The sequence below is a fragment of the Mizuhopecten yessoensis genome, unplaced genomic scaffold (assembly GCF_002113885.1).
Source record: "Mizuhopecten yessoensis strain PY_sf001 unplaced genomic scaffold, ASM211388v2 scaffold7669, whole genome shotgun sequence".
Classification (NCBI taxonomy): Eukaryota; Metazoa; Mollusca; class Bivalvia; order Pectinida; family Pectinidae; genus Mizuhopecten; species Mizuhopecten yessoensis.
Genome location: NW_018407163.1, coordinates 278,291 through 301,317, shown reverse-complemented (window position 1 = coordinate 301,317; position 23,027 = coordinate 278,291). Strand labels below are relative to the sequence as shown.

At 37.1% G+C, this 23,027-nt stretch overlaps 1 protein-coding gene across 7 annotated transcripts in view; it reads right to left on the bottom strand.

Annotated features, from left to right (window-relative positions):
* LOC110454095 (protocadherin beta-16-like) overlaps positions 1 to 23,027 on the bottom strand; it is a 43,889-nt gene that overhangs the window by 2,428 nt on the left and 18,434 nt on the right. For 4 of the 7 annotated variants that reach the window (XM_021503448.1, XM_021503444.1, XM_021503445.1 and 1 more), the window contains exon 3: positions 6,117 to 8,788. In XM_021503448.1, coding sequence (XP_021359123.1) covers positions 6,117 to 8,726 — 2,610 coding nt within the window. In that variant the 5' untranslated portion in view covers positions 8,727 to 8,788. Of the gene's footprint in view, positions 1 to 6,116; positions 8,789 to 13,655; positions 13,748 to 14,369; positions 14,529 to 14,593; positions 14,909 to 23,027 lie in introns of those variants that run through there. The other 3 variants (XM_021503451.1, XM_021503450.1, XM_021503449.1) reach the window with 3 other exon arrangements.

The window sequence follows — 23,027 nt, the reverse complement described above, 5'->3', positions numbered from 1 at the left end:
TTATGGAGATTGGCCGTATACCATTACTCAGGTGTTACTTTGTCAGAAAGTTACACAATAGGGAATAAAACCATTCTCTTTGTGTTATATCTGTTCACTACAAGAATTAACTTATAAAATTGTGAGGAAAAAAAGTTAACTTCTTGTTACTCTGCTGAGCATAAAAGGAATATTTAAAAATGCAAAAAAAAACACAGGTAATTACGAATCGCTCTACCTTGACGTCTAAACCTACCAGTAGGAGTCCCTTAGATACACCTATCACGACCAAGATCTTTTGATTATTTACCACACGTTTCTAGAGGTGACAGTTTCCATCAAGAGTGGTTATATAAGAAATCATTTAATTACATAATTACAATAAGTATATGGACAGAGAAGCCTTAAAATACAAAATCGGAGTGAGAAACTTGTACTAACAAACAGCTGATTTACAGTCCAACAATATTTCATAGTCCTGACCTGTCATTTGAATCATCAAATCTTCCGCTTTTATAGGAAATTTCAAAGCTCATGGTTGTCAGAGCTCTTGGTCCACATGTAAGGTACTGTAATACGCAAAAGAACAGCTTTATCTAAATTCTAATGTTGTTTTTTCCCCCTGATTTCACAAGTCTAGTGACCCGTAGAACTTAAGTCCAGCCTATAGTGACCCATAGAGCCACTAGTAACCATAGAGCCACTAGTAACCATAGAGCTACCAGTAACCCATAGAGTACCATAGAGCCACTAGTAACCATAGAGCTACCAGTTACCCAAAAAGAACCATAGAGCCACTAGTAACCATAGAGCAACCAGTAACCCATAGAGAACCATAGAGCCGCTAGTAACCATAGAGCTACCAGTAACCCATATAGAACCATAGAGCCACTAGTAACCATAGAAAACCATAGAGCCACTAGTAACCATAGAGCAACCAGTAACCCATAGAGAACCATAGAGCCACTAATAACCATAGAGCTACCAGTAACCCATATAGAACCATAGAGCCACTAGTAACCATAGAGCAACCAGTAACCCATAGAGAACCATAGAGCCACTAATAACCATAGAGCTACCAGTAACCCATATAGAACCATAGAGCCACTAGTAAACATAGAGAACCATAGAGCAACTAGTAACCATAGAGCCACTAGTAACCATAGAGCAACCAGTAACCCATAGAGAACCATAGAGCCGCTAGTAACCATAGAGAACCATAGAGCCACTAGTAACCATAGAGCAACCAGTAACCCATAGAGAACCATAGAGCCACTAATAACCATAGAGCTACCAGTAACCCATATAGAACCATAGAGCCACTAGTAATCATAGAGAACCATAGAGCCACTAGTAACCATAGAGAACCATAGAGCCACTAGTAACCATAGAGCCACTAGTAACCATAGAGCCAATATAGTAACCCTTAGAGCTGAACTGTTCCCAGTTTCTGTTGTGTAATATGACTGAGAGTCCTAGCCCCTGGAAATAAAGCCCTGGTAGGATTTCTCAGGATCACCACTTCCCAGCGTGCTGGTACCCAGCTGGACAGCATGGACCAATCAAGGTCAACAGACTTGTTGAAGAATACAACAACAGCTCACTGCTGCCATTGTGGTTCTATGATGCACAAACAACAGTGCCCTGTCACAGTGTTAAAAAAAATCTACTGGGTACTATCAGAGAGCTTTTGAAACCGCAACAAGTATCCTGTCCCCCCTACAGAGGAGGGTCCGAGACAGCAGACTGCCCCCAGTCCTCTAAAGCCTACCTAATCCCCTACACAGCCAGGCCACAATTAGCCATCTCAGTGGAGATTTATTAGGTACACATTGGCGATGTTTACAGATGATATTAAAGTCCTTTACATCCGGTAATAAATTGTAGAGTACTTGTTTGAAGGTCTTGTACTCCTCAGGTATTGTCAAATTCAATACCACCAATTACAGAAAGCCGTTTAAAAACAAAACTCAGCCGTTTTAAAATCGAAATCCATACAATGTTATCAAGTACAATCTAAGCGAGGTTCTGATGGGTTTCTCCCCAATAATGGACATTTACGGGTCAGCAGATCAGTCTCTGGTGTATACAGTCTTAACGGTATGAACAAGAGACACACTGATAGAATTATTAGAGCTAAAATAAACCGATACCCAAATGTGCCCTTCTGAGATTAGCACTTGTCATCATTCATTTCACCTGTTACAAGAACAAAGCTTACCTGTCTATTATAGACTATAGGTTTGTTGTGTCAAGTTTATCAAGAAAGGAAAAAAAAGAAATCTCATGTTCAAACATTTGTTTTGGTGTTTAAAAAATATTTTTATCTCTCTGTTCAACTGAGCAGTCTGAAGGGTCACCTAATATCCGTTTTTAAGACCCCATAGACTGCTCAACCAAACACTGGTCAAAAACCATTTATATTAGCACCCACTGGTCAGGGTCTTTTAGTCAGCATAATATCCTAAAACAACAATCTCTGTAGACTTAATCCAACACTTAAGTTAAAAACCTAAAAGTGTTTTGGTCAATCGACAATCAACGATCGAGTTAGAACAAGTTTTGTAATTTCGAATCATCAACAAAACATAGATTGTCAGATTTGAAGTTAGACACTAATTTTTGAAACAGTAAATGAGTTGTCTTTTATAAGTTACTTGACCTATATATTATTTTAATTTTTTAGTACAAAGGAAAATAAAATCTTAAATTTCATGGAAAAATATACAGTTCTGAGGTGTTATTTCTTTGGACATGATTGGTTGCTGTAAGTTTTATTGTAATTATTATAAAAGTGATACATGTGTTAAAAACAAAATCTTCTATATAACACAACTATAAACATGTCAGATTTCCCGTAAACTATTTTCATTGAAACAAAATACAATCTTTAATCTGTGTATCTGTGTTTGATTTTACTATATTATTATAGCTCACACCTAACTCTGTAACAATATCCAACCTCCTGTTTGATATAGACAGATAATCTAGCTACTGTATAAACAGAATTGTCCAGCCACTGGTCATCAACCCCTCCGCGGTCCGTGGTCCTATCATGGACCCGTGGTCCTATCATGGACCCGTTCAACCTCCACAAAACACCAAAAAGTATAGCCAGAAAGTCCCCTATAGTTATCACACTAGACAACAAACTGACAAAATAGGGAAAACTCTGACTTTAAAACTAGTCCCTTTATTGTTTGTTGACGGAGATAAATTCCAGGAGATATAATAACGGGTATCAGATGATATACAAGATTCCTGGGGGAGATCACATCTCTCTACAAACTGACCACCTACAATCCTCACTAAAAATCTTGTCTTTGGTCTTTAAGGAAAATTGCTTTCTATTCTCGAAACTACGGCTGTATGTTTTAAACACATATTTATTTGTTCTTCTTTAAAGATATTGAGAGCTTGACAAATTGTTTTGAGCGCTGGACAAAATATCTTCCATGCTCAAGATTGTAGGTTTTATGTGTAATAGACGTAAATATGAAGGATAAGATTTTGTATGAGAATGTCCTTAACAGGTCATTGGGAAATTAAAGAGAATTGATAAACAGGTTAACAGCAATATTTCGCAACTTTAAAAATTGTTCATTAGAGTAATGTTCCAGTATAAAAAAAGTTCTTTAACTTCTTGAAAAAAACAACAAGAAAAGAATTTCTGAAGTGCTAAAATAGTGCAAAATAATTACAATAGTTACAGTGGGTAGTCAAACCATGGTCATGCTATTTTCATGGCTCAATGGATGAGGTAAAAGTAACAGTTTCAGATGTATATTATTAATGTATACATCAGGTAAAGGTAAAACCTGAGAACCCCTGAATTTGAAAGTAGACCTATATGTTATGTCAAACAAATAACTCCTGTGCTGCTGGCTAGTTGACAGCCTGTTGGATGGGTATTTAAGTGTTTTAAAATACAATGTTGAATGACATTACTTCATACTGTTTGCATTTATTTTGTTCATTTCCAATACATTACAACACAAAATGGCTGTCAATAATGTTCAAAAATTGCACAAAATGAGTGGGAAGCCACCTGTAAAAATTATCATAAATCATTGTGTTAACTTCACCGCAAAAGTACACTCTCTCCTAAATATTTTTTTTAATGAGCATAATTATCCTGTTAGATAGATACTTTGACAGTTGAAAGCTTTTTCTTTTCTAAAATATGTGCAGATGAATGACCTGGAAGTAAAGCAGTACAATGTTTAATGCACAGCTTCTATAGGTCCAGGATGTGCACTCTAATGTACAGGTCCCTAAGGGCCAGGATGTGCACTCTAATGTACAGGTCCCTAATATAAGGGCCAGGATGTGGCCGTTGTCTGCACATATATTAAATTATTTAATATAAAGTCAATTTGTATTTGGAAAAATCTCAATTTAATCTGTGTTTGGAGACAATATATTTTGTGTTTGAAGAAATTTAATAAAGTTTGTGATAGCTTTAAACAGGTTGATGTTTGGAAACAGAAAATGTATTTTGTGTTTAGAGACAGCTGAATAAGGTTTATGTTTAAGATGACTTAATTCAGTTTATATTTAGAAACACCCCCATTAAGTTTAGCCTTAGATACAGCTTAATTATTTTTATGTTTAGAAACAGCTTAATTATGTTTATGTTTAGATACAGCTTAATTATATTTATGTTTAGAGACAGCTTCATTAAGTTTTTATTTAGAAACAGCTTAATTATATTTATGTTTAGAGACAGCTTAATTAAATTATTATTTAGAGACAGCTGAATAAAGTTTATGTTTCAGATTACTTAATTCAGTTTATATTTAGAAACACCCCCATTAAGTTTAGCCTTAGATACAGCTTAATTAAGTTTTTATTTAGAAACACCTTAATTATATTTATGTTTAGAGACAGCTTAATTAAATTATTATTTAGAGACAGCTGAATAAGGTTTATGTTTAAGATGACTTAATTCAGTTTATATTTAGAAACACCCCATTAAGTTTAGCCTTAGATATAGCTTAATTGAATTTATGTTTAGAGACAGCTTAATTAAGTTTTTTATTGAGAAACTTAATGAAGTTTATGATTAGAAACAGCTTAATCAAATTCGTGTTAGAAGAATATGGCTTATAATGAGTTGGTCAAAACTTTAAATCTACTATAGAGCGTGATTTCATATGACATTTGTTGAACTAATTTTATAATGCTTGCATATCCCGGTAGGTATGACAACAAGTTGCGGTGAGGAGACATTTCCTGAGGACTCGTGATCATTATCTATACCTCGATCTAAGTGTCATCAATGCTTCACTGATTTTGTAACATCTCTATCTACACCTTTCTATCAGATATATACGATGTATTACGGATGTATTACCGTGTGGGTTTGTGTGTGTGTGTATTACCGTGTGTACCTCCCCAGGTCCTGTACCACCTATAACATGTCAGACCTTCAAACAAGTACTGATAGCATATGTCACTCCAAATGGACAAGTTTTAAATTTCTCAGGGGAAAAAAGTCTGTCAATGTTTTTGTAGATAAGTGACAGGACACAGTTGCATACAGATAGAGTTAATGTCTCCTTAATGTGAAAAATAGGTCTTTAGGACCTTTCACAAAGGCATTGGTACAAAAACAAAATTAAACTGAGGAAGATATATAATATGACAGTATGATTTTACATAAACTTCACTCTTTGAGAAATTTATATTTCAAGTGATAATAAGGATATTACATGGAACTAAAACGTCAACAGATATGTTGGTCAAAATGGTGTACCAGGTAATAGGTAGATTTATAACCAACTCTTGTGAAACTTCCTCATCAAAACCCCACGATATTGTCTCCTACTAAAGTAACCAGTGAAGAGATCATTTATTAACTCTAAGGTTATCATTTTCCTTCTGACATATAGAAAGGATATTTATAATCGTAGAAAAAATTTGATTCTGATTTGAAATTTCAGATACTATAACTCTGTAATGATTTCTATGCTATTGACAAGTGATGATTTTTACATAAAAGTGTTTAAAATGTGTCTAACTTAAGGACAGAACAGTGTCAGTTCACCAACTAGTATCTGCCTTAGGGAATATCTTGTATAGATCCCTGCTGTTATGACCTTGGTCACTATGACCTTGAGATGCTTTGACCTTACCTTACAGTCTTGGCTGCCCTCTGATGCTGTGCTGTCGTTGGAACAGATAGGTTTCAGATCGGTGGGTCGGTGGAGCTGTGCCTCTGTCTTATCGTTGCCAAGTTTGTGGACGTCCCTAGTGGACGTTGACAGACAACGAAGCCAGTCCAGGACAAACTTCTTCTTATGGTCTGACAATTTTCCATCACCCTTGTCGAACTTTTTGCCATCCTGACGTCGTATGAGACAGATCATGATGATCATACTCAGAGACAGGGTGACGGTAACAGATATCACGGCTATGACGATGATGACGTTCTTGTTGGCATCAGGGTTGCTAACGATGATCACAAGGTTGGACCAGGTTGTCTGACTGGGGGTGCCTGAGTCCTGGATGGCCAATAGTATAGTGTAGGTCCCCAAATGGTCCTCCTTGAGGTCCTGCCCCAGACTGACCACACCAGTCCTGTTGTTGACATTAAACAGACTACTTGCACCTTTCATAACCACATAAGAAAGCACGGAATTCACACCCAGGTCTGGGTCGGTCGCCATTACCTTAGCTACCAGTGTGCCCTGGGTCTTGCTTGGTGTTATGGTGACAGTGTTGTTGACATCGGTGGGAAAGGTGACATTGGGTACGTTGTCATTAACATCCTGGACCACTATCACCACGTTTGTGGTCGTCTGTAGAGGTGGCTGACCATTGTCCTCTGCAGTCACGTGGAAGTCATACATGCCCTGAGTCTCCCGGTCAAGCACAACTTTTGTCTGGATCTGACCAGTGCTTTGAATGATCTCAAAGATACTAGTGTACGGGTGAGTCGGAGGGAAGTAGATGTTACCATTGGCACCAATGTCCTTATCATAGGCATACAACCGACCAATCACAGTACCCGGAGCCTGGTTCTCTGGCACCGTAAACGAGTACACTTCCTGTGAGAAAGACGGTTGGTTGTCGTTCATGTCGAGGATTGTCACCACCACTGTTGCTGTAGAGCTATACTGTGTGATAACATTACTGTCCCTCGCCACTACCTGAAACAGCAGCTCGGAGTGTATCTCTCTGTCAAACACAACATTAGTACTGACCACTCCAGAATCTGAATTAATGGAGAAAAAGTCATCTTCATTCCCAGATAGACTATAGGTCACTCTGCCATTCTCTCCCTCATCTCTATCTGAGGCCGTTACTATGGTGACAGGTGCTCCTATTTGATTATTTTCGTAGATTGATACATTGTATCGTGAGTGTGTGAAGGTTGGAGGATTATCATTGACGTCACCAACATGGATGAGGAAACTGGTGGTAGTGACGAGGCTAGGTGTGCCCCCATCAGCACAGACGACACTGATGTTATGTGTGGCCAGGCCCTCTCGGTTCAACTTCTGTTTTAGTGTCACCTTGTACATGTTGATGTATAGTGTCTCCATCTTGAAATAATCACTGTGTAACTGACAGATGACGTTACCCAATGCTCCACTGTCTGGGTCCGACACGGCCACGTTGGCGATATAACGTCCTGGTTCTGCAGCCTCAGAAATCACGTCACCACCAGGGGGCAGGTTGATGTTGACTTGTGGTGCATTGTCATTGATATCGGTCACTGTAATGACCACTAAGGCAGATGACGACTGAGGCTGGACTCCACCATCAACAGCTTGGACAAAAAAAGAAAAAGTCTGCTCTGACTCAAAATCTATCTGTCCAGTGACGTATATCTCCCCTGAGGTGACATTTATTCCAAACACGCTAGGTACAGAGCTGGGGTTGAACCTGTAGGATACATTCCCCTTATCACCCGAGTCCAAGTCTCTGGCCGTTACCTGTACAATTACTTCTCCATTGCCTCGGTTCTCCTCTGTGACAGCCTTGTACTCAGGCTTTGTGAACTCCGGTGAATTGTCATTCTCGTCTAGCACATTAACATGAATTGTCACACTGCCACTCCTTTGGGGAGACCCACCATCTTTAGCCACAATCTCTAACTGGTAAAATTTGTCCGCCTCATAATTCAAACGTTTATTCACCTCTATTTCTAAAGTAGCTTGGTCAGTATTATATTTTAAGCGAAATTCATCCTGGACAGTGACAAACTCGTACGTTTGTACGGAGTTGTTAGCTCCACTGTCCTCGTCTGTAGCTGCGTCAATCGGTATCACGTAACCGATGCTAACAGTTTCTGAAACGGATACAACCATCTCCGAAGGGGAGAAGAGCGGGGGGTGATCGTTGATGTCTTGGACTGTAACATCAATAAGGAGTAATTTGATGAGATCTGGGTTGTTAGGGAAGTCAGGGTCGTCCTTAAAGATGGCAAGAGACAACTGAAGGACACAGACATCCAAGTCCTGACAGACTTTCTCGCGGTCAATCTTGGTAGCCTCCAAACGACCACTTTGCTCCTTCAGGGAGAACAATTTGGCATTCACATTGCCCTCGGTTAGGAGTTGATACCGTAGCTTACTGAACACACTGTCCGTTACATTGATCAAAGGACGAACATCTGACGCAATGTTTGCAACAACGCTTCCATTTGGTTTTTCCTCTTGAAGAAGGTATTTGAAGTCTGCTTCCTGACCAGAGACGACCACCAGGGCGGCGCTCACCAGTACGAAGCTAAGGATCATATTGTCACTGCTGATTGGTCAGGACAGGTGACATCACTAACAAGGTCCTCCAATCACACAAGCTGAAAAGATATAAAGGATTATAATTCATGCAACATGAGTGAGGAAGATATATCGGCAACATGACATATAGTTAGTATATGTACCGTCGGATTATAGCCTATACAGCTAAAGCAGCCATTGTGACAGAGAAATACACAACTTGGCTAATAACAAAAAGTACACAAAATGGATTGTAATAAAGTAACTACAGACAGAATTAAATTATTTAAATTCACCTTGCCTTGAAATGATTTTAAAATAACTCTACAAAAAAAAGTCTGTATACAGCTACTGTAAAATGTTAAATCTAGGTCTATCCCCCGTTAGATAAGTCATCATCATTATCTAACATGGACTGTTTATGTCATGTTAAATCTAGGTCTATCCCCCGTTAGATAAGTCATCATCACCTTTTGATACGATTATTTTGACACAGATGTCACAGATTGTGTCCAGATCTCTGGGATGATATTTCTAAACATATATAATTACAGGAAGTAATCACAAACAGTCACACCCATCATAACCACGACCAACAAAACACAATGTACATATTGGTTATAATTGGTAATAAACACTGCATTTCTTTGGTGAAATATAAGAACAAACATGAAGATAATTAGATAATTGTTCAGAAGAGAAGGATGTGATTTTGAAATAAATCAGAACTTTGATTTCTATACATCTTCTCTGGTACAAGAACATGATAATACAACATTTTTTTTCATTTTTTATTGTGACAACATAGGAAATGGAGAAAGCTCTCCCCAGAGCAGGCATCTAACCCCGGAACATGTCAGTTTTATAGGCCAGCTTATCAGGCACTGCACTGAGTTTCTTTGCAAATATTGTGAAGTCATTACCTTTGCAAAATCAATGAAATAAAGAATGATTCCAGCTGATTTATGACATCAGTATATAAATGTCAGCTTCTCATGGATAAATAAGGAATATGCTTGGCTTATCATTCCCTCAGACTTGTGAACAAGGATTATATTACTGTTTTATAATCCCAGTACACCACGTAACACCAGGAACATCGGAGGACCTTGTCTGTCATACACAGCTAACACAGAGCTTATTAGACTTAATCTAACACAGAGCTTATTAGACTTTATCTAACACAGAGCTTATTAGACTTTATCTAACACAGAACTTATTAGAGCTTATCTAACACAGAGCTTATTAAAGCTTATCTAACACAGAACTTATTAGCGCTTATCTAACACAGAGTTTATTAGACTTTATCTAACACAGAACTTATTAGAGATTATCTAACACAGAGTTTATTAGAGCTTATCTAACACAAAGCTTATTAGACTTTATCTGACACAGAGCTTATTAAATTTTATCTAACACAGAGCTTATCAGACTTTATCTAACACAAAGTGTATTGACAGAAGTTTTTAGAGTTTATCTTACACAGAGCTTATTAGAGCTTATCTAACACATAAGTTTTTAGAGTTTATCTAACACAAAGCTTATTAGACTTTATCTGACACAGAGCTTATTAGACTTTATCTAACACAGAGCTTATTAGACTTTTTCTGACACAGAGCTTATTAGACTTTATCTAACACATAAGTTTTTAGAGTTGATCTAACACAAAGTTTATTAAACTTTGTCTAACAAAGAGCTTATTAGACTTTATCTAACACAGAACTTATTAGAGCTTATCTAACACAGAGTTTATTTAACTTTATCTAACACAGAACTTATTAGACTTTATCTAACACAGAGCTTATTAGACTTTATCTAACACAGAGCTTATTAGACTTTATCTAACACAGAGCTTATTAGACTTTATCTAACACAGAGCTTATTAGACTTTATCTAACACAGAGCTTATTAGACTTTATCTAACACAGAGCTTATTAGACTTTATCTAACACAGAGCTTATTAGACTTTATCTAACACAGAGCTTATTAGACTTTATCTAACACAGAGCTTATTAGACTTTATCTAACACAGAGCTTATTAGACTTTATCTAACACAGAGCTTATTAGACTTTATCTAACACAGAACTTATTAGAGCTTATCTAACACAGAGCTTATTAAAGCTTATCTAACACAGAACTTATTAGCGCTTATCTAACACAGAGTTTATTAGACTTTATCTAACACAGAACTTATTAGAGATTATCTAACACAGAGTTTATTAGAGCTTATCTAACACAAAGCTTATTAGACTTTATCTGACACAGAGCTTATTAAATTTTATCTAACACAGAGCTTATCAGACTTTATCTAACACAAAGTGTATTGACAGAAGTTTTTAGAGTTTATCTTACACAGAGCTTATTAGAGCTTATCTAACACATAAGTTTTTAGAGTTTATCTAACACAAAGCTTATTAGACTTTATCTGACACAGAGCTTATTAGACTTTATCTAACACAGAGCTTATTAGACTTTTTCTGACACAGAGCTTATTAGACTTTATCTAACACATAAGTTTTTAGAGTTGATCTAACACAAAGTTTATTAAACTTTGTCTAACAAAGAGCTTATTAGACTTTATCTAACACAGAACTTATTAGAGCTTATCTAACACAGAGTTTATTTAACTTTATCTAACACAGAGCTTATTAGACTTTATCTAACACAGAGCTTATTAGACTTTATCTAACACAGAGCTTATTAGACTTTATCTAACACAGAGCTTATTAGACTTTATCTAACACAGAACTTATTAGACTTTATCTAACACAGAACTTATTAAAGTTTATCTCACACAAAGTTTATTTAACTTTATCTAACAAAGAGCTTGTTAGACTTTATCTAACACAGAGCTTATTAGACTTTATCTAACACAGAACTTATTTGACTTTATCTAACACAGAGCTTATTATTCTTTATCTAACACAAAGTTTATTTAACTTTATGTGACACAGAGCTTATTAGAGCTTATCTAACACAGAGCTTATCTAACACATACGTTTTAAGAGTTTATTCAACACAAAGCTTATTAGACTTTATCTGACACAGAGCTTATTAGACTTTATCTAACACAGAGCTTATTAGACTTTTTCTAACACAAGGTTTTAGAGTTTAATTATCTAATACAGAGTTTATTAAAGTTTACTATATAACTTATAACAGTTTTTATAAGTTTATTAAAGTTTATCTTATCTGAGCTTGAGAGAGTTTTTCTTCAACAGAACTTATTAGAGTTGATTTAACACAGAGCTTATTAGAGTTTATCCAACACAGAGCTTATTAGAGTTTATCCAACACAGAGCTTATTAGAGTTTTTCTTAAACAGAACTTATTAGAGTTGATCTAACACAGATCCTATACGGGTTAATCTAAGTATATAGAAGCTATTAGTTTGTTAAGTAAAGAACTCATAAGAGTGTAATATAGAACATATTAGAGTTTATATAAGTCTATTACAGTTTATCTAAAACAGAACTAATGGGAGTTGATCTGATCTTATCTGAACAGAGTTTATCTAGAACAGAACTAATGGGAGTTGATCTAATCTTATCTGAACAGAGTTTATCTAAAACAGAACTTATTACAGTTTAACAAATAAAGAGCATTACCCATTTATGACCATTTGAATTCAGACTTAAATGAAAATATAGATATATAGATTGAGGGCTTCCAAATATTTTCGTTTAATACAAATGCTACAAAGTTTACTTTAAATTAGGGAGGAGTACGACATCAGTAGGAATTCTTACAAAATCTCAGACCGGTAGATATAGAATCTGTTCCTCAATGGCTAGCAATCAATTGACAACCCGAAGCAATACTGCAAGCTGTGATTGCCATACACGCAAGAATTACAAAGGCGGTGTCGTACAGGTAGAAATGCACACCTGGCGAGCTCTTGTGAACCGATTCGATCACTGGTAAATACACATAATACTAGTCCGGTAACAATGTCTACAGTGACAGATATATCCTCACAAAAATACTAAACCATCTTTGTCCTGTGAATTTCTTTTTGAATTGATCTAAGCAGTTAAATGTTGACATAACATGTGAATATTACAGATAACACAATACTACACCTGTGTAGCTCAGAACACTCATGTTGGCGTCCACAACTGTAGCACAGCCTGCTCCCTAGCTAAGAGTATCACGGCTCAGACAAATACTAACACGAACAGAAACATTCACCTTCCTATTTCCTTAAAACTGCTTCATGTTTCCTCATACATAATGATGAATTAATTTTTCCTATATTTTTGTCATTCGGTTATTCCTAAATCATAATGAAAAATTATAAAAATATAAGTTTAAAGTTATCAAAAAATATATCATAAATTAAGCTATAAAGGAATTCAAAAGATATGAAATTTTGCCTGCTCTCCGACTGTTACAACTTTTGTGCACTGTTTATGATAGCCATCCTGTAACAATAACTCTACGTCCTGCTGACAAATGACTGTTGGTTCAGTATTAAAGTTATATAATAGTTTTGTGCACTTGCACAATTTTTTTGTTTTGGTTTAAAAGTAAACAATGGAATGTATAAATAGCCTATCTAGTGGGAATACACCAATTATCTCATGTAGACAATAACATGTCACTCTGACGCCAGTAATTCAGAAAAATATGACAGGAAATTTAAAATGTTTTCTGTCCTGCAAAACTATTTGCTGGTAAATGTATCCTATCATTAGATGTAAAATTATAGCCTGAATCACATTTACATGTTGAAGATTTATAAGTCACTAACAAAATCTGTAACCCATTGTAAAAATCTCACTGTAAAACAGCAGTTTATGTCCTAAAATATCACCTCAAATAATTCTGTAAAATCAGTGATACACAAGTTTGTTCCTGCCATAAATCTCAAATCAGGAAATACATGTGAATTTGTACTATAAAATGTCAGTAAATTAAAACTGTTTGTCACTTAAAAACATTACCTGAACTTGTCCTTAAAAATCTGTAATAATAAGTTTGTCCATCTGTTAAAGATCTGAGCACCACCGTTTATATGTACATGTTATGTCCAGTCTTGACCATACTGGTCCATTGACCAGTGTCCTCAGTGGGCTGATATAGTGTTTGAGTTTCGGACTAGCCTAACTCAACACGGTACACTCCTCTGAGGCCGACCCACCATTCCCGTCCATGTTAACCTGTCGTCCCTGTAAACTTTGTCCCTGTTGTCGGTTCTCCGGATCACCGTCCTTGTAAATGTGTGTTGTGTAAATGTCTTGTGCTGTGTGTCTTTACTTTACTTTCTGTCACTATTCAAATACTTGGAGGATCTAGACTGAGTCACTCCCTAGCAGCGCCTACTTTACAATTCGGGGATATGCACATACACCCTTCTAAGCTGTTAAATAAATCTCAAATTCATTGATAAAGGTAAAAAAAAATCATAAGTCAAAACACCAATACAAATATTGTATAAAAAGTCCTTGACAAGAACATCCGCTCTTACTAGTGAAAATAAATATGATTTACATTTTTTAAAAAGGGAGTTCGAAAATGTTTGATAAAAAATATATCTAAAATCATTTAAATATCACCAGTGTGTATTATAATTTGTTATAAAGAGTGTATATAAACAGCTGATAAAGATCATTCTGGTATCTGTATTAATAAACCGTTTTCTAAACAGTAATACTCACACACAAATCCTACAGGTAGTATTCACATAGCCTTTCTCGTACTCTGCTCACACTCTGTTCACATCCGTTTCGATCACAAGGTTCAAATCCCCACAATTTACCTAAACAACTGTGTGATCCTCACCCTAGTTCTACTGTGTAACTCATCAGTGCTGTGACAATCTCAGTAAAACATGTTGTAATAATTATCTAGCTCCATTTGAGGAGCTGTATAAATTACTCACGGACACGCTCCTCGATCATGTTTGTTTCCATTTTAAAACTCCAGTGAAGCTGATTACAAAACTGTTGAAAGCCCAAATGAGGTGTTGACATTAGGGTTTAAGGGGGTTACTAACAGTGTATAGTGTGACCTCTTGAGGCAGGGAGGATATTGACACAGTAGATTATCTCTGAATACAGCCAATGTCATCTTCAAGTCAAATCCATCATTCAGTGGCCACCAGATTTATGTAAAGTCCATTTGTTAAGACAACAATGCCCCAGGTATCCGAGGGAGTTTGTCAATAATCAGTACACATGGAGGGGTGCCAACACAGCCCCAAAACGCTTAACGCTAGTTATCTCCCTTAGTGTCATTTAGTACTAATTCAGCCCATACACCCTGAACACGTTGTCTTTCTAGACAGAACATACAATGTTATATAAGAAATAATTATCCCTCATATTGTTGTTCTGAATTTAAAATGAAAGTAAATAAATCATTAGCTGAAACCAACCTATACATCATACATTGGTACTTTTTACAGATCGTAGCACTGTGTTAAAGGGTACATTTTCAATTAATACTCTTTTTCATTCATCAGATATTGTAAAAGCCAAAAAGCTAGGTTGAAAAGATTTCCATCAAATCACCTTTTTCAATTCAACAATAATCTCATAATGATTATTTTTATTGAGAATAATTCTTGAAAGTCCATGAAATGTGTGTACAAGAATTGATGCCAAAGACCCAGGTAAGCTTAATGGAATCATTATGTAAATCTAATTAAGGAGGATAATAAGATATTCATGAGTCACTGTGTTCCATTACCATAGCCATTGAATCGTGTAAGATATCAGTCTTAAATCCCAGAATTGTGATAACCCATATGAAATCCACCATTATACTCCCTGCTGGTTAGTTGACATGATTGTTTCTGTGTATCAATCTGTCCTTATTAAGGAAAGGTGCATGATTGATTTTAATTTATTGACCATGAAATAAATTATTTACTAATTAAATTGCATCCAAGGCTGAGCAAGTAATACCAAGTTTGGACTAGACTTGGACTACAATAGGAGACATTGATGAGTGTGGCACCGATTACTGTTAACATGTACATTGATGAGTGTGGCACCGATCACTATATACATGTACATTGATGAGTGTGGCACCGATCACTATTAACATGTACGTATTCTACCGAACGCTCACTATTAACATGTACATGTGTATTCTACCGAAAACTGACGGAAACTTCAAAGCCAGACAAGTGAGGTGTATGACAGTATTGCGCAGGATTCCGTCACCATAATACTCTACTAAATGATGTTTTTTTCTAATAGGAAATAGACTTTATGTGGCTGATCAGTTTTATCGGATAGGAGTATTTACTGATGGGGTCTATCCATGTGAAAGTTATGGGTCTCAAGTGGGTTTGTGTGTTACCGGAACATCCATACGTAGGCATATAATCAACTATCAAATCCTGTCCTCAAATCAACAAATCAGCAGTCATAACAGAAAGAAGTCGTGATGTACAGACAACCATGGAAACAGATGTAGGTCTGATGTACAGACAACCATGGAAACAGGTGTAGGTCTGATGTACAGACAATCATGGAAAGAGATGTAGGTCTGATGTACAGACAACCATGGAAACAGGTGTAGGTCTGATGTATGGTTGGCCATGGAAACAGGTGTAGGACTGATGTATGGTTAGCCGTGGAAACAGATGTTTGTCTGATGTACAGACAACCATGGAAACAGGTGAAGGTCTGATGTACAGACAACCATGGAAACAGATGTAGGTCTGATATACAGACAACCATGGAAACAGGTGTAGGTCAGATGTACAGACAACCATGGAAACAGATGTAGATCTGATGTACAGACAACCATGGAAACAGGTGAAGGTCTGATGTATGGTTGGCCATGGAAACAGGTGGAGGTCTGATGTATGGTTGGCCATGGAAACAGGTGGAGGTCTGATGTATGGTTGGCCATGGAAACAGGTGGAGGTCTGATGTATGGTTGGCCATGGAAACAGGTGTAGGGCTGATGTATGGTTAGCCGTGGAAACAGATGTTTGTCTGATGTACAGACAACCATGGAAACAGACGTAGGTCTGATGTACAGACAACCATGGAAAAAGGGGTAGGTCTGATGTACAGACAACCATGGAAACAGGTGAAGGTCTGATGTATGGTTGGCCATGGAAACAGGGGTAGGTCTGATGTATGGTTGGCCATGGAAACAGGTGGAGGTCTGATGTATGGTTGGCCATGGAAACAGGGGTAGGTCTGATGTATAGACAACCATGGAAACAGATGTAGGTCTGATGCACAGACAACCATGGAAACAGGTGTAGGTCTGATGTATGGTTGGCCATGGAAACAGGTGTAGGTCTGATGTATGGTTAGCCGTGGAAACAGATGTTGGTCTGATGTACAGACAACCATGGAAACAGGTGTAGGTCTGATGTATGGTTGGCTGTGGAAACAGATGTTGGTCTGATGTATGGTTGGCCGTGGAAACAGATGTTGGTCGGATGTATGGTTGGCCGTGGAAACAGATGTAGGTCGGATGTCTGGTTGGCCGTGGAAACAGATGTTGGTCTGATGTATGGTTGGTCGTGGAAACAGATGTAGGTCAGATGTATGGTTGGCCGTGGACACAGATGTTGGTCGGATGTATGGTTGGCCGTGGGAACAGATGTTGGTCTGATGTATGGTTGGCCGTGGAAACAGATGTTGGTCGGATGTATGGTTGGCCGTGGGAACAGATGTTGGTCTGATGTATGGTTGGCCGTGGAAATATGATTATGCAGGACTAACACAGGATCAGTCATGATCACGAAGCCGAGTTCCACTCTAAAGCTGTTTATTATATACACAATGAAACAACAAAAAGGAGTCCATTCTGTTTCAGAGTTACTTCCCTTGTCGATGTGTTGTTGGTGACTTTAGGAACTGGGATAGAATGTACTGATAACTTATCTAAAGGTACAACTGTAATGAACTTGAACGTTAACTTCTGTTTCACATGCTACTGGTACATTCTCCGATACCTTCTACACATAACAATCATTAGACTCATCTTTAACAGATGTCATGGTGGTTATTTGTACTGTATTGCCCGAGTCAAAGACATTATCGGTCACTGATGACCGTACCCAGTCAATGTCGAGTCGAAGACATAAACGGTCACTGACGACCATACAGGGCAGTGTCGTTTGATGTTTAATGAGAAGTACGGAGATCTAACAAGTACAAGTTCCAACTCAGTTGACTGTAAATATAAATGTGGACGATTAGAGGAACTTTATTAAATCTAATTAGAATGACCAACACTACTTCTCATTTAGACATCAATCTCCGGTGATATCAGAAAATATATTTCATTATGATGATTGTTAATTATATTGGCACTTAATGTACTGAAGATAAAAGCAGCCATTTTCTGCTGCGATGGCCATTATAAGGACTAATAACGCTACAGTGTGGCTAGCACCGGCCATAGCATCAGAAAAGAACTCTGAGATTTAGACAAACAGGAATTCTCTTTGACAAACATACAATGTTCCCTTAAGATATTTTTACACACCTTTTAGGAAAATCAATTTGGATAACACTATCACTGATCTGATGAACTACAAATTGTTTCAAGATTGATATAACAATTATTTGGCCATTACAAATGTTAATAACTTAGTGTTTCTAAGCCTGATCTTGACATTCATAAAACCTATAAAATTTGTATACATGTACCTGGCTGAATTCAACAAAATAACAATGGAATTTTTATAGAAATATTGACGCAATATCTCTGTGTGATCATACACTTCAACACAACTAACATGTATACACAATTATAGATATTGAATTTTTATCTTAGATGCTTTCAAAGCCATTATTGACAGAAGTTGTACGGGGACACTCTATATCTGGCCCCAAGACTTCCTCCATTGTGTCATGTTAGAAAGACTTCCTCAATTGTCAGACAAACCAAACAAATCTATAGATCGCATTTTGTCAACAAATTGCGACTCAACAGAGCTTTATCATATAACTTCAGCCATGGTATCATATTGTATCAACACAGCCTCCGTATCATATTGTACTGACTTATAGTTCTAACCGGGCAACTTTTGGTCACCATGGAGATAATCATCAATGTCCTGTTTTGGGTGCTGGTTTAAGGTATTGTCACACTGTTTTGGGCGCTGGTTTAAGTAATTGTCACACTGTTTTGGGTGCTGGTTTTGAGTTATTGTCACACTGTTTTGGGTGCTGGTTTTAGTTATTTGTCACACTGTTTTGGGTGCTGGTTTAAGTTATTGTCACACTGTTTTGGGTGCTTGTTTAAGTTATTGTCACACTGTTTTGGGTGCTGGTTTAAGTTATTTTCACACTGTTTTGGGTGCTGGTTTAAGTTATTGTCACACTGTTTTGGGTGCTGGTTTAAGTTATTGTCACTCTACTTTGGGTGCTGGTTTTGAGTTATTGTCACACTGTTTTGGGTGCTGGTTTAAGTTAATGTCACACTGTTTTGGGTGCTGGTTTAAGTTATTGTCACACTGTTTTGGGTGCTGGTTTTAGTTATTTGTCACACTGTTTTGGGTGCTGGTTTTGAGTTATTGTCACACTGTTTTGGGTGCTGGTTTAAGTAATTTGTCACACTGTTTTGGGTGCTGGTTTAAGTCATTGTCACACTACTTTGAGGTACACACACCATTGTATGATTGATACATTAGTAAAATGAAAAGTTTTCAACCAATCAGAGAGAGTAAGATAAATTCTCTAAATAGGACAAAGGTTATGCTGGGCCTACATTTGGGCCTACATTTCCAGCTATATATTGTCTGGGGCAGTATTCTGTAGTGTACATTTCCACTACTTCCACACCATTGACCTACAGCTGTATCTATTTTCATCACTACATTACCCTACAATAGCCTGTATCCTTTACTATCAAATTAAATATTCATTCTGAATCATACTACTGCATTTTACCAATGACAAATATATATTGGTATAGATCCTGATACCAATAACAGCCTACAGCCACTAGGTCAGCAAGCTGAACAACAAAATTATCATGATATCACAACCCTAAAGTTTTGATAAATACCCAAACAAAACCATTTGTGACTGTAATTAACAAATTCAGAAAATTCTGAACTATGAATCTGCTCCAATCAGAAAATGTCTGGGACAGAAATATAATATTTAGAGCAGACAGGTTTGAGGTTGTACAGGTTCTGTATTACAATGGGGTAGAGCTGAAACACTGACTATCAGATAAAGGTTTCGTGTCAGACAGGACACAATTACCAAATCTCTATCATCACTGCACTGGGTTGGAGGTAGAGGTATTTCATTAATATTTATCTCTATCCCTATCCTACAGAATGGGTGGCCCGTTTCCACAGATACAGAGCGGAGACTTACCCCTGTTATTTTGTGTTATCTCCCCCTTTGTGTTACAGTAAACATACCTGTCACCTATCAATAGCTGCTATCTTAAACTGCTCAATATTTCTCAATTTCACAGACATGATAGAAAACAAATGTATACATTACCTTGTCATAATTAACATTATACCTGTACAGGTATACCACACATAGCTACCATTATACTAACTTGTCTGGTCCCTATACAGGTATATCCCACATAGCTACCATTATACTAACTTGACTGGTCCCTGCACAGGTATACCACACATAGTTACCATTATACTAACTTGTCTGGTCCCTATACAGGTATATCCCACATAGCTACCATTATACTAACTTGCCTGGTCCCTGTACAGGTATACCACACATAGTTACCATTATACTACCTTGTCTGGTCCCTGTACAGGTATACCCCACATAGTTACCATTATACTAACTTGTCTGTTCCCTGTACAGGTATACCACACATAGCTACCATTACACTAACTTGTCTGGTCCCTGTACAGGTATAATAAACATAGCTACCATTATACTAACTTGTCTGGTCCCTATACAGGTATATCCCACATAGCTACCATTATCCTAACTTGCCTGGTCCCTGTACAGGTATACCACACATAGTTACCAATATAATAACTTGTCTGGTCCCTGTACAGGTATAACACACATAGTTACCATTATACTAACTTGTCTGCTCCCTGTACAGGTATACCACACATAGCTCCCATTATACTAACTTGTCTGGTCCCTGTACAGGAATACCACACATAGTTACCATTATACTACCTTGTCTGGTCCCTATACAGGTATATCCCACATAGCTACCATTATCCTAACTTGCCTGGTCCCTGTACAGGTATACCACACATAGTTACCATTACACTAACTTGTCTGGTCCCTGTACAGGTATACCAAACATAGCTCCCATTATCCTAACTTGTCTGGTCCCTGTACAGGTATACCACACATAGTTACCAATATAATAACTTGTCTGGTCCCTGTACAGGTATAATAAACATAGCTACCATTATACTAACTTGTCTGGTCCCTTTACAGGTATACCACACATAGTTACCATTATACTAACTTGTCTGTTCCCTGTACAGGTATACCACACATAGCTCCCATTATACTAACTTGTCTGGTCCCTGTATAGGTATACCACACATAGTTACCATTATACTACCTTGTCTGGTCCCTATACAGGTATATCCCACATAGCTACCATTATCCTAACTTGCCTGGTCCCTGTACAGGTATACCACACATGGTTACCATTATACTAACTTGTCTGGTTTGTTCATCACACCCCTAACATCGTCAGATGTCACGACTACCTGCCATATATAATCATACCTGTATAAATAATGGACATTCAGAGGAAACAATCATCAATTTTTCACACAATCAGAGCTAGATTTATGATATGAAGGTCAAACCCTACATATTTGATGCCAAGAGTTTGAAGATATAAAACTCCCTAGTGTTCTACATCCATCATGATTTCCAAGGGATCTGTTTTTGTAATTGATAACATTTTACAAACTCTGATCGGTGACCATGACACTCACTGGAACTGGGACACGTTTGCACTACATGTAGTTCCATCAATTTTAGAACACATCATGCCACCTGGTTCTGTTGAATAATTCACAACACAAGCTGTTTATCTAGACTTCAGCACAAGAACACCACACTATTACCAAAAATTGACAATTTAGAGATATATATTTAAACATAAATTTCTTCAGAAAAGTGGTTTTGCAGTATTATATGTGAAGAGTTTGATATAGTATTAATAGAACTGATCCCTATATACATAACAGTGCAGTACAGTTTATATATGGAATGACGGATCAGGGGTTAAGATATCAAATTTGTCCTACTGAACTTAATCAAAGTGGATCCATCTACATACAAATGTTGTTTATGATCCTACAAACATCCAATTCTTAAAAATTGCAAATAGATTTAAAGATTAAAAAAATAAAAACATAAAACTATAATATATTTTATAGCGAGATATGAACTTGTCGGCATGATCAAAGATACATTCAGATAAATATGTGTGAAAACGGTGAGAGAAAATATTGTGATGTATTGCTAATGGAATAAATATTTCCCTTGGTGGTACTGATCAGCCCCTGGTATACCGCGTCAAACAATCAGCCCCTGGTATACCGTGTCAAACAATCAGCCCCTGGTATACCGCGTCAAACAAGTAATGGGTACGGGTACAAATGAAAAAACAGGAACGTGAAATGAGAGAACTGAAAACAGACGATATTAATCTTTTAAAATGAAATACAGCAGGAAATTAATGCGTCCCAGCCTGAAATGTATCCCTCCTTGGACTTCTATTGCCATGGGAACCCTTATGTTACCATGGGAACCCTTATGTTACCATGGAAACCCTTATGTTACCATGGGAACCCTTATGTTACCATGGAAAAAATACAGAGCATAAAACTGAAGACAATGATTTCATCCCTGATGACTGTACTTAACGAGAAACTGACACTTTATGATGACTGTACTTAACGAGAAACTGACACTTTATGTTGAATTTACAGCTGCATATGTCTAAGTGGTCAGTTCTAATCACTTTTAACTGGACATTCGGGATGGACATTAGCATTAATGGATACCTTACAGATCATACCTCAGATACGCTTCAGAAACTAACCTGCAACAATTAGTGGTCATTCACCCGTGAATTATCATACTGGTGGTAAAAGCTAGCTGGCGACTCGGCTACTTTTACCTGAGAGAGACTATTTTTCTGGAAGAATATCGGTCTAAAATCCATCAGATTAATTGTGAGACCAAATGAAAGATTTTCTGTAGACTCTGACCCTTAAATCCCGGGAAACACTAACAGTGACACGGGGTGAAGTGTGAGGTCAGGCTTCTGGGTTAAACTCATCATCGACACTTTATTCTACACATTTTTATAGAATTACTAAACAGCCAGAAAACAGTGAAAGTAATCAAGTG